Source organism: Colius striatus, chromosome 9 (assembly GCF_028858725.1).
Source record: "Colius striatus isolate bColStr4 chromosome 9, bColStr4.1.hap1, whole genome shotgun sequence".
Taxonomy (NCBI): Eukaryota; Metazoa; Chordata; class Aves; order Coliiformes; family Coliidae; genus Colius; species Colius striatus.
In genome coordinates this window covers 18,574,519-18,587,127 of record NC_084767.1, presented here as the reverse complement: position 1 = coordinate 18,587,127, position 12,609 = coordinate 18,574,519, and the positions used below count along the sequence as shown (strand labels likewise).

At 41.7% G+C, this 12,609-nt stretch overlaps 1 protein-coding gene across 6 annotated transcripts in view; it reads left to right on the top strand.

Annotated features, from left to right (window-relative positions):
* Positions 1 to 9,358, top strand: part of P4HA2 (prolyl 4-hydroxylase subunit alpha 2) — a 29,563-nt gene extending 20,205 nt beyond the window's left edge. For 2 of the 6 annotated variants that reach the window (XM_062002238.1, XM_062002237.1), the window contains exons 10-16: positions 1,382 to 1,452; positions 1,677 to 1,776; positions 2,879 to 2,932; positions 5,405 to 5,470; positions 7,511 to 7,579; positions 8,006 to 8,102; positions 8,835 to 9,358. In XM_062002238.1, coding sequence (XP_061858222.1) covers positions 1,382 to 1,452; positions 1,677 to 1,776; positions 2,879 to 2,932; positions 5,405 to 5,470; positions 7,511 to 7,579; positions 8,006 to 8,102; positions 8,835 to 8,905 — 528 coding nt within the window. In that variant the 3' untranslated portion in view covers positions 8,906 to 9,358. Of the gene's footprint in view, positions 1 to 1,381; positions 1,453 to 1,676; positions 1,777 to 2,878; positions 2,933 to 5,276; positions 5,337 to 5,404; positions 5,471 to 6,567; positions 6,594 to 7,510; positions 7,580 to 8,005; positions 8,103 to 8,834 lie in introns of those variants that run through there. The other 4 variants (XM_062002242.1, XM_062002239.1, XM_062002240.1 and 1 more) reach the window with 4 other exon arrangements.
* The last annotated feature ends 3,251 nt before the right edge of the window (positions 9,359 to 12,609 follow it).

The window sequence follows — 12,609 nt, the reverse complement described above, 5'->3', positions numbered from 1 at the left end:
TCTTAAATGAAGCGGCTTGCCTATCAGAAGAGGAGGAGATACGGAATAATATGAATACAATTAGACTTATTTTGTTCCAATTTGTTTAGATCAAATGCTAGGTGCAGAAATCAAGCAAGCATAGCAAGCTTGAAAGTGACAGCAGAATTAAAAATTGGGGAAGCTAAATTATATCCCCAAAGCTATGCTTCACTGTACAAATGAAGAACAACATGCGGTCAGCCTGGCTCTCCTGTTATGATTTATGCAGGAGAAATGTGGAAGAAAATAACAGTGAGTCAGAATTACAGCAACAACTGTGCCAAGAACTCTTGTATTAGGGATGAGACAGCTGACATGGATTGTAAAGCTGCCTGGAGACTTATTTGAGGAGAAATGAGGGAAATAATGACTGCATGCTCTGGAGAAAATGCAAATAAAAAGACTTTCTGGGACCTATAATTAAGTGGAAGGAAGGAGACATAATTTAAAGTGTTTGTGGTTTGCAGGAGTTAAATTTAAATGTGGTCAAAGAAAGGAGTGTCCCAGTTCTTGTTCTCAGCTACAAGTATAAAACCAAAGTGGCCTGTTGCGTTATGTTAGCAGCAGCCTGTCACTTTGACACCACAGCAAACCTAATCAGTTTTGCCAAGTTCCAGATTTTTCTTAGAAATATGGTGATGTGGCATAGTGGTGATGGTGTATTACTGACACATGTATAGGTGAACTCTGTTTTTGCAGATCTACCTTTGTAACGTAATAACATACCTAAAACTGTATCTGGAAATTACATGTTCCAGGCATGTTACAGCTGGAAAGTATGGGCTCAGTAATCCTGAGATTTGCCTTCAGGAGTTTACTGCGACTGGATTTGCCTGTCCTATAATTTGTAACCCATTCAGTGAAAGCTTTCACTTGTTTGGGTGTTTTTTTAATCTGAGAACAAGGTTGGTTTTTTTTTTTTTTCAATGATGACCAGGCTGATCAAATTTGTGGAGTATCCAGTGCTTTTTCTTTCTGCCAAGAACTGAGGCTTCATCTGTTTTTAACTTCTTGTTTTCTCTTGCTAATATTGACTCCAGCTGTTTAAAAAAAAAAAAGTACCTTCAAGACCTACTCAGCAAGCAGTGTGCATGGATTTAGTGAATATCATGACTTGTGCAGTCAAATCCTTTTTCTAGCCTCAAGTGCAGGTGATGGGTTACACTTGTTTCTGGATTTGTTTCTGCATATACTCTTCCAGAATGAAATCAGAGCAAACTCTAGGTTGGAGCTATGACTTCCACACAATGGTATATTGAGGTTGGATGAATCGGATATTGATTTTGGTTAAAATTAGAGAAAATGTCTTTCTGACTTGTAGTTGATGTATTTCTTCCCCTTTGGGATTTTTTTGACACAGCTGGCACGAGCCACAGTACGTGATCCCAAAACCGGTGTCCTTACAGTGGCTAGCTACAGGGTATCAAAAAGGTAAGCAGAGAGGAGGGTTTAGCTGTAAGGTTTCTGGGCTTAAGGGCTGTCATCTGCTACTTACAGCTCAAAATGTGAACTGCTTTGCATGTAGCTTGCAGAAGAAGGGCATGGTAAATGGCTCTTTTGGCCATCTGAGGGCAGAAGAATCCATCTGCCTTGGGAAACGGGTTGTTGTGGTTGCTGTTTCAAAATAACAAGTTTCAATTCTTGCCCTCTTGTAGCTCATGGTTGGAGGAAGATGATGATCCTGTTGTAGCCAAGGTGAATCAACGAATGCAGCAAATCACAGGGTTAACAGTGAAAACAGCTGAACTATTGCAGGTTGGTACACTTGTTAGGCTTCAAGTTATCTGCTTGTCAGGGTGGTCTGGTGCTTATGTGAATAGAAACGTAGACTGACTCTTACCCAGCCCCTCTTAGGGGTTCTGTTGTCTGCTGACTATACACATGCAGTAGGCAAGTGAGTTGTTTATGAAGAGTGTGAGATGTTCTGCTGCTGCTGGCTGTAGGGACCTCGCAGGTAGGCGTTATCCCTTTATGTGCTAGGCAGAGAGAGGTAAAGATATCAAAGAGAAGGTGATTTTGTGCAGAAATCTGATTCACCAGTTTGTTTTGAGGGAAATGCCAGCCACTTATTTTCATGTCAGCAAAAGTTGAACCTCCTTTCCTAGTCCAACATTTTGAATAGTTAAATATTTTTCTTAGTTCTCACATGACTTCTGGTCTTTGGCTGTCTGTTGAGGAGAGGATGGGCAGTAGAAGTGGTGCTGCACTGTTAGAACAGCTGTATCTTAGCCTGGTTACTGCTTCCCTTCCTTCATGCTCCTTGATTTCCTGTTTTAGAGGCTGACTGAAGTGCTGTTCATTACTGGCTATCCGCAGAAACCTGGTAATTTTGTAGTGATCTGGGAGATGTGTTAAATGAGACCTTCACATATTATGTGACCTTCAGATAAAATAAGCAAAATGGTGCTTTAAGCTGCTTCAAGCCTTCTGTATTCCTGGATGGGCATGTTTATGTTATGGATTGTACCTGTGTGACACAATCTAATTCTGTCTCCTACTTTGGACACACGTACTAGAGAGCTACACACACTTATCCTCCCTCCTTTGGAGGAGGCAACAAGAGTGTGGTAAAACTTGCTGCTAATTCATGTCAAACAGATAAGTAGAGTGCTGCCACTGAGAAATGTTTGGTACTGGGAAATATTCATAGCAAACCCTTAAACTGTGAAAGAGCACTTAAGTTGCTTCTCTGTGTATCTCACTTCTGGCAATATGAAGAGTAATTAAATGTGGTATAACAATCTATAGAGTTCTACTTCACAAAACATGTTTTTGGATTTCTCAGAAGAAATGCCGACTTCTGCAGCAGTCACTTGCAGTTCAATGGATGTTTATGCTTCTTTCTTTCACACTTTAGGTTGCTAACTATGGAATGGGAGGGCAGTATGAGCCACACTTTGATTTCTCTAGGGTAAGATCACACTTTCAGTTTTTTCTTGGTGTGGTGGGGAGGGGGAGACAGCCCTGTTGCATGGATGGATTAGGACCTAAAGCTTTTGCATTGCCTCTCTGATGCTAAAAGTTCAAAAGAACAATGAACAAATCTGCCTGCTTTTCTTCATCACCTTGGTTCCTTGCAAAGTATAGACATTAAAAGATAGTCATATAGCATTTAAATATGCACTTCCCGTTACTTTATTTGGAAACTGATGTCTTGCAAGCCCTAATTTGTGATCTGCATTGTTCCATTAGGCTTCTGAGTTTGACGAGGGGGTCCAAGTCCTCCTTTGGATATTTTAAAGCACTTTGCAGGAGCTGACTGAGGAGGAGACATCCTTCCGCCTCCCTCAAAAAACAAAAAAAGTAGCCATTGTGAGTCATACAGCCCTTCTGGCAAAACCCTTAGCTTTAGGGCTCAGAGGTGATTTGGTGGGTGGGTATTGAGGAGGGCAGTGCTGCAGTGAGTTGAACCTGCAGCTGGTAGGTGCCTGGTCTGCACTAAAGGGGCTCTACTTGGCAGATAATGGCTCTGGTTTGCTGCTGATGGGGAGAAAGGAGGAAGAGTCTCTTAATTGTTACCCTAAACCAGTCCATGAACATACTAATTGTGCTGAAGTGCTGTGGTGACAGTTAATCTCATATACAAAATCCATGTGATGCCTGAGTTTCCAGTAAAACCATGGCATTTCCATGGAATCTGGTTTAATTCAGGCTGTCCCAATGGCTTTACCTGGTAGAAGGGATTTCGGCAGCCAGACCACAACCCAGTAATTGAGTGCAAAATTGAAGCTGCTCAACTTAGCACCGCTTAAAGAAATTAAAACAAGAAAATTCTGATCTTTAGCCCTGTGGAAGCTCCACATTCGTTAGCTTTGGCCTGTTGAGAGAACTTTCCTGTAAACTTTAAGACTGCTTTGTTTTCTGAGTCAAGCAAATGCTCTTAAATTCTCTTCAAAGCCTTTGAACTCAAGGACCTCAGCCATTAAATTGGCCAGTGTGGACTTCACTTTTGGATTAGGCAGCTGGGGCAGAGCTCTACTTGGAACATAAGCTTGGCAGCAGTCGTCAGTTGAGGCAAGGCAGTCGCAGAACTTGCCGTAGTTTTGGACTGGTCCTCCAGGCTCTCTGTGCTTCACAGATTTCAATGTTGAAACACAGAAGTACTCTCTTAAATTCTCCATCTCTTGATCAGTCTGGCAGGTTTTTGTTTCTTTGAAGTTTGCAAATAGGGACACTTTAGTAGCTGCATATTACAATTTTGAGATTTTTTTTTTTGGTTGCTCAAAAAGTTAGAGAAATTTTTGGCTGTTAAAGTTCAGAAATGCATGACTGGACCTGGATTTGACAGTGGTGGCAGAAACCAGGGAAACCCCTGTATCTCGGTGCTCTTACGTTGACTCTTTCGGATTTAATTTGCATATGCAGGTACATATGCAATTACTTACAGAACCCATTTCAGGAAAGACTTTTTATTTCTTACGATATACTACAGGTAGATTGAACTGTAACAGTGGTTTTCCTCGCTGGTTGTCTTTTTTTTCTAATACCAATTTATACTGTTCTTAAAGATTATTAGGTTTGTGTAGAAGAGTGGACCTTAATGTTTCCTGGCTGAAATTACTTCCTGACTATCAGCAATGTAAATAGACTCCTAATTGTCTTGTTTGTATGGAGAAAGGAGAGATACATTGGTATTCTAGATGATCTTTTAGCTTTGAAACTGGCACCAGTATTTCTTACTTCAGTGAATGGAACCCAGTATTTCCTGTGGAGTAAAGACAATTTGATCTTTTTGGTGTGATTCTTAGTCCTAGACAGGAAGCCACCTGAAGGAAGTTCACAATTGCTATTCTGCAATTTTGCCTGCTGGCCAAAAATGATATTTTCTGTTCTCATGATAGCATTTCTTTGAGCCGCCACAACACTGAAGAAATCTAGTGTGTTATCTAAAGCCTACTGAAGATGAGTTTTCCATATTCACCTCAGTTATTGACTTTGGATCAGTGTCCAGTACAGTAATGGCCTGTGTTAATGTTACTTGGATAATATCTGTGCCACAGGCCTGAAAACATTGCTTCTGCTCTGCCCTGAGAGTCACTTCAGTGCTACTCCTCTTCATAGCATCTGAGTCCTATGTGCATGCAGTTATGCACCCTGGCTGCAATTTATAATGGCTTTAATGTTGCCCTGTATCGATTGTCCTCTTGCTATTTCAACTCTTTAAATTGGGCTTAAGGATGTCTCTGCAGAGCTACATATCTGAACCCTAGTGTGAGCCCGTTTGGAACTTGGGTTAAAGTTGTTGTCTGTTACAGCGACCCTTTGACAGCACACTCAAATCGGAAGGAAATAGGCTAGCGACGTTTCTTAACTATGTAAGTACCTCTGTTTGTCTGCTGTCTCTGAGCTCGAAGTTTGCAGTTACTCTCATTTAATTTTATAGAAAGATGAGCCAGATGCTTTCAAGCGGTTAGGGACTGGAAATCGTGTGGCCACTTTTTTAAACTATGTAAGTATGATGATCCTTTAATGCATTGAGTGTAACTTTAGCAGCATCTTGTTTACAGCTTGTGCAGTTGGTTATTTGTAGAGACTTCCTGGCATCTGGAAGTAGGGATTTCATTATTCTTACAGCATCAGGTGCTGTCCCATCTGATAGAGGTGGAATTTGAAGTTCAGGGCAGAAAACTTGAATAGAGGGCTCTCTGTTGGTGGGAGAGGAGAAATTGGCTTATGTTGCAAAGGCGAGTGCTTGGGGTACTGCTCAAGTGGCATGCTGTTGGAGAACTTGACTGTCGTCCACTTACTGTGAGATAGTTGTGTTCTTCCACCATTGACAGCACTTGATGTTGTGGTCTGTCAACCTCCATTTCAGCTTTTTGCCAGAGTTACTCTGGCAGAGCTGTCACCTCAGCAAATGGAGGAGACATAGCTAATAAAGTTGGTGCAACTGGATTCCAAATGCGGAATTGAAGAAATGCATTAGTTGCATGCATTATTTAGCCTACAGACCATGTACACTGGGATCATAAACCTTACTGCCACTGATATTAGTGGCCTGATGTTTTCACAGTAGTCTTCTGACAATATTTAACGTATCAGTCTATGCTATATCAGGATCACTAGTCTTCTGTATCGAACTTCTGAGTGCTACAACTTCAGATTTAAAATATTCATGGCCAAGCTGGTATTTTGAGTGAAATGCAGCTTGAAAAAGAACCAGAAATACTTTGAACTTGGTATGGTGCGAGGAGGAGAGAATCTCCAAAACAAGCATCTGAATAAGACAGATAGCTATGAAATAGTCTGCTGCAAAGAGCCTTTTGTCTCAATCTGTATTTTGTTTGCTTATCAGACTGTTGAAGAAGCCTTGATTTAGAGGGAATATGCACCTTATTCTCTGCCTGTACAGCTGTACATGGTCAAAGGCAATTTACCCTTGTATGTCCCACAGCACATCCCATACATGTACCAACACCCTTACTAAAAAGAGTGGTTGTGTTGCTAAAACATAGGTATTAACTTGCAAAGTTGCATGCACATGCTTTCTAGTTGGAAGGGGCAAAAACCTGTGCACCTATGGCATCTTATGCCCTTTTATTGTAGGTACCAAGCAGGAGGACACCTGAGTGGTAATAACATCTGCTTTAAACAGAAATCAAAGTTACAATAGTGAATGTGGGAACTTGGGGAGTATTAACAGTAGTTAGTTAATAGTAGTTCTGTTCAAGTGTGATGGGAGCTGGATCTGACTCACTGTTTCTTTTAATTATTATCTGATCAAAAAGTTACTGAAAGCAATGGAAAGCTTTCAATTTTTAATGAGTGTTGCCAGAACGATGGGTTTTGGATCAAGTCTAGAATTCCTAATGAATACATGATTACTGATTAATTCAATAAGGTTAAACTCATTCCAGTGTAGGAAGGCAAAGCATAAAGGTACATCCATTTCTGTAGAGTCTCATAGCTGTATGTGTTAAAGCTTGAGATGCATAAAGCACTGGAAGTGGCGTAACGTCACTGGTGAATAGCATAGAAGTAGTGTAGAAAGTGAGGTTTTCTAATAGTTTGTATCATTTTTGAAGTGGTTGACCCAGATGCGTAAGCTAAATGATGAAAATCAGTTCCAAAGATGTGGTTTTAATTTATGAGGAAACTTGTGGTTTAACAGACACTTACTTGCTTTCCTAATTGGATCATAAACTGGAACGAAATTCTTGAAACTGACTTGCTCTGAAGTCCTCTCCCTTGTTCTAGAGTACTAGCTCATTAACACTGCAAGTAAACAAGTTTATGGCTAATTATGCAATCTATGTATAAATCTAAATGAAGTGCTGAGCAAAAGCCTTCAGCTGAAATTAAAGCCTTCAGTAGCAGGCACTATTAATTTTTCAGTTTGTGCTGGTTGAAATATACCCCTTCCTCAGCAGTACCTGTTGTTGAGGTGCACATTGCAATATATCTCTGAGGGCTTGGGGCACTGTAGCTTGTGGGAATACTTGTACAAAGTGTTGTCAATGGATAGAGTTTGTGGACTTTGTTTTCTCAGATGAGTGACGTAGAAGCTGGAGGAGCTACAGTTTTCCCAGATTTCGGGGCAGCAATATGGCCCAAGAAGGTAAAGCCTGTTTATGTCTGTTGCTTGATTCTCCTCTTTCTTGTTACTGTCTCTTCTTCAGTACAGTCCTGCATCCATTTAAATGTCAGCTAATCTGACAAAGTGATGTTCACTGCCTCTTGGATGGGCTGCTGTGTATCAAGGCAGCTGTAGCTGGTCTTGTGGACTGCTGGGCTGCTTCCCTTCTTTTATAGTGTGTAGTGTGAACAATTTCTGCACAGAACTGTTAGTAACAAAAACATGTGTTCAGGTAGAACTCCTTTCTCTCTTCTGAATGTGGCTGAATTAATTTTCATGGGATGGCCTATGTTAAAGTTCTTCATAAGAGTCTGCAGCTTAATCCACAGGCTTTCCGCCCCCTGCCCCTTACTGGAACCCAATTAATGACATTGCCTACCTCTGACTAGGTCTGGTTTCACTTTTCAGGGAACAGCAGTGTTTTGGTACAATCTTTTCAGAAGTGGTGAAGGTGATTATAGAACAAGGCATGCAGCTTGTCCAGTGCTAGTAGGGTGTAAATGGGGTAAGTAGTACTCCCTTGGGAACAAAACATGAAGGAAGACCAATGTGTGTGTACAAAGCTGGTTATATACTGAACCCTTATAGCTGCATTTAATAACCTGAGTATTGACATTTTAGCTACTGAGGTCATTTGGCCATAATGAAAACTCTCACCATCAAATTAATATAGTATTAAGCAGCTACACTGTTCAGATGTAGCTCTTCTAATGAGTTTGATTTGTGTTAATGATGCCACAAAATGTGTAAGAGTATTATTGGGTTTGTGTGCTATATCAGCATCAGGATAACTTGAATAATCACTTGACTGGAATCAAGTCTCTTCCTGTGGAGATTTGTGCGAAGTTTGAATTGCAAAAAGAGGAGGAGCTTCTTGCAAGATAAATGGGAATGTGTGGACACTTCTAACTCCTGAAAGCTTTTCAAGCTTTATGTCATCCATACCCACCTCTCTCAGCCTCCAAGGTATTCCTCTGGAGTGCTGTAGCAGACTGATCTGTAGATGGTACCAGACTCCGAATACACAACTCTGTTATTGTTGGCCTCAGAGTTGTGCAATTGGAAAGATCCTTTTGTCTCCAGCCCTGTGCATCTTCTTATCTCTTTTCTGTTGGATAAGTAGAGAGGTATAAGCAGGGATCCTCAGACTGAGACATGAGGCTTTACTTGAAGAAACTGCCTGGGTTGCACACACTGGGTATATGGTAGTAACTAATTTCACATCTTTGTTCTACAGTTTCAAACAAATGGTTTCATGAAAGAGGAAATGAATTCTTAAGACCTTGTGGGAGAACAGAGGTTGACTGAAAACCCACCCTGCTGCAGGCCTTGGTTTCTCTGTCTCCTTTTCTACTGTTTGTTCTTCCAGTTCATTTCTAAGAAATGATTCATCTTTTTCTCCAAGAGTCCTCGCACTTTACCCAAAAAGGACAACAAAATGTGTAACACCTCTGGAAGAAAGTAAATGGTATTGCACACATCCCTGTGTTTTGGTTGCTGTTACTTCCATATTTTTCCTACCATCCTCCTCTCACCTGCCTTCTGCCTCAAAAATTTCTCTTAGTGGTGCAAACAGTGCTGTGGGCGATTTGGTATGTTTGGGTGCCTGGTCATGTGCCTTTTGTACCTCAGAAGATTTGGATGTTAAATATTTCTTTGAACCAAAGTTTGTTTGTTTTAAAGTTTTGTGTACATGTTGATTTTATTGTATTTCTATGAATCACAAATTTTGAAACAAAAAATAAATGTTCTTTCCAAAAAGTGTTTGTTTCTTCTGTGTCCTCAGTAGGTATATTGTCAGCGTTTGATTACAAGGCCTTTATTTTTTCCTTTGAGAGCCTCATGCTTTGTTGCCCTTGTTCTACAGAAATACGTCATGACTTTGGACAGTGTTGCATTTAAAGCTCCAGCACATGACAGAGAACTATTCCACCTTCTGCTGAAGCTAAAAAGTTTGAATTTATGTATTGAAATTGTAATGTGTCCTGGGAGCAGGCAAGCTCCACATCTTGGGCCAATGGCAACTATGATCTCAGTACACTTATGAGCAACTTTTCCCTGTGATGCTAACTTCTCTGAGGGTACTATCTATTTTTGATGGAAGCAGTTACAAAAATCTGAAGTATTTCAAGATTTTTGGCAGTCTGGGCAATTCTTGATTCTGAAGGCAGACATCTCTGCTGATGGAACACTAAATTTTTACCACTGGAACACCTCATTGTCTCCTTCTCTGGAGACATTCAAAACTCACCTGGATGAGTTCCTGTGTGATCTACTTTCAGAGATCCTTCTCTGGCAGGAGGATTGGACTAGATGATCTTTTGAGGTCCCTTCCTGCCCTTAAGATTCTGTGATCTGGCAGAGTTCACCACCTGTTGAAATCAGTAGGGTGGCTTGCAAGCAAATCTTAATCTATTTTTCTAGACCAGGGCAGGATTTTGTCTTGACCTTCAGACAGGCTGGGAATAATCATGCCCTTTGAACACTAGACTTTAGATTCTGCTTTGTCTTAGGGCTTTGTGAGCTTGTGTGTGATGGACATGAGTTAACACATGGAGGACAGTGTTGTTCATAGTAGAAAGGAAATCCCATTTCTAAATTATAATTCAGAAGAAATGACAGTTAATTGCTAAAAAAGGGGACAAAGTTATGGAGAAATATGCAAACATTTCAGAAATGTAGAAACTTGCTGTTAGTCCCAGACTGATGTATTGATATGCTACTCTCTAGAGTGAATTGACCCTAGATCCCTCATTTCTGGTGGGCTTGAGCATGACTTCATGGGTCTATGGATGACTGCAGGTGAACTTAAAGCCGAAACTGGTAGACGTTTTACAAGCATAACTTCTTGCTGAAGGACTGGTTTGGGCAATTGTTAATATACCAATATACAAAACTGTCTTGGGAAAGTGAAAGAAGTTTCAGTTACACCAAAACGTAGTTTCAGTGATCTTCCTCTGAAGAGAGATTTGTGGAATGGGAGGGCTTCCCATGATGGATATAATAGGTGGCATCACTTTTATTGGTGGTAAAGTAGTGTCACTTGGCAGAATATGTTCTATGATTCTATGTGCTGCTGGGTCTTATATATTATAGTGGTTTTGCCAGGTTTTTTGGTAGTTGGGGTGGGCTACAGGGGTGGCCTCTTTAAACAAAGATCTGCCAGAAGCTTCCCCTGTAGCTGACAGGGCTAGGCCCAGTCCATTCTTAGATGGACCCTTCAGCTGACCCAGGCCTGGCCAATGAGTGATGGAGGTAACGCCTCTGTAAATAGCATATTTGAGAAGGGGAGGAAGTTGCTGTGCAGTTGCTAAACTGGAGCAGCAACAGGGAGTGAGAATGTGAAAACGTCTCTGCAGACACCAAGGTCAGTGGAGGAGGAGGGCGCTTAGGCCATGACCTATGGTGCAGCCCATGGTGAGGCAGCTGTGCCCCTGCAGTCCATGGAGGCCACTGGATAGCAGAGATCCACTCTCACATCATGGAGGACCCCATGCTGGAACAGTTGGATGCCTGAAGGAGACTCTGACTATATGGGAAGCTCATCCTGGACCAAGTTCCTGGCAGGACCCAGGAGCCCATGGGGAGAGAGGAGCCCAGGCCAGAGCAGGTTTGCTGTCAGGACTTGTGATTCTGTGAGGGACTCAGGCTGGAGCAGTCAGTACCTGAAGGACTGTTCTGGTGGATGACCCACGTTGGGGCAGGGTGTGAGGAGCTGCCCCTGTGGCAGGCTCCATGCTGGAGCAGTTCGAGAGGAACTGCAGCCCATGGGAAGGACCCACGCTGGAGAAGTTTGTGAGGGACTGTCTCCAGTGGGAGGGACCCCACACTGTAGCAGTGGAAAGTGTGAGGAGGCCTTTCCCTGATAAGAAGCAGCAGCAAAGTCCATTTGTAATGAACTGACCACAACCCCCATCCCCTGTGCCGCTGGGGGAGAAGGGAGTTCTGGGAAGAGGAGGGATGGGGGAAGGTGTTTTGAGGTTCAGTTTTATTTCTCATCTCCCTGTTCTTATTGTTCCTTTAATAAATCAAAGCTTTTTCTCCCCAGGTTGAGTCTGTTTTGCCCATGATACTAATTGCTCTGTCCTTATCTTGACTCACAAACCGCTTGTTATGTTTCTCTCTCTCTCCTGTCCGGTTTAGGAAAGTGAGTGATTTTATGACTTGGACACCTGGCTAAACCACCACACGTATGGATTTAATGGTTACTGCTTTGTTTAGTCATTTAGATGCCACCTGTAAGTATGTGTATTCACTGACATTTTAACTGTTAGACATACACATCCAACTGGAGAGTGTTGAGTTGCCCAGGCAGAGACCTGTTGAGCTGCAGTTATTAATGATACCGAAGTGAGGGGATCATCTAGTCTTGCAAGCAAGCTTTGTGTGAGCATTTATAGCAGGTAGCTATAGGAATTGCAAAATGCTCTAGTCACCCAGCACAGCATAGCTCAAGAGTTGTTTCTCTAATCTCTCCTAGTGCTCCTTTGCTTGCCATGAATGTTGTGGTTGTTGGCTGGCTATTGAGAATATTTCATTGTTGACCTCTAGTTTTCTTAGTAAAATCTCTCAGCACAACATAAACTTAGGAAATAAGGAGTTTTGCTTTGTAACAAAGTATTCAACATGTGACAGCCTCACAGATGTGAAGAACTGATGAGGAGCCAAACCCACAATCTTGTTGGAACGCTTTGGATTTCAGAGGGAGGAAGGGAAATCTACTAAGACTTTTTGTCAACGTGGTATGTTGACAGATAAAGTTCACATCAGGACTCTGGCCAAAAATCTGCACATCCCACTTCTGAAATAGTGTAGTTGTCTGGGAAATGCTATCAACTGTGTTACATCATACCAAACTTCAGATAACTGTACTTGTTTTCTCTGGGAAAAATCCTCTTCTATTTTCTGAGTTGTCTTCCACCTTGTTCCAATCTATCCCTAAAGTATAGGACACGAGCATGGATGCAAAACTGCTTGAATGCTAAGCTGCTTTGAATTGTGCGAAGGATTCA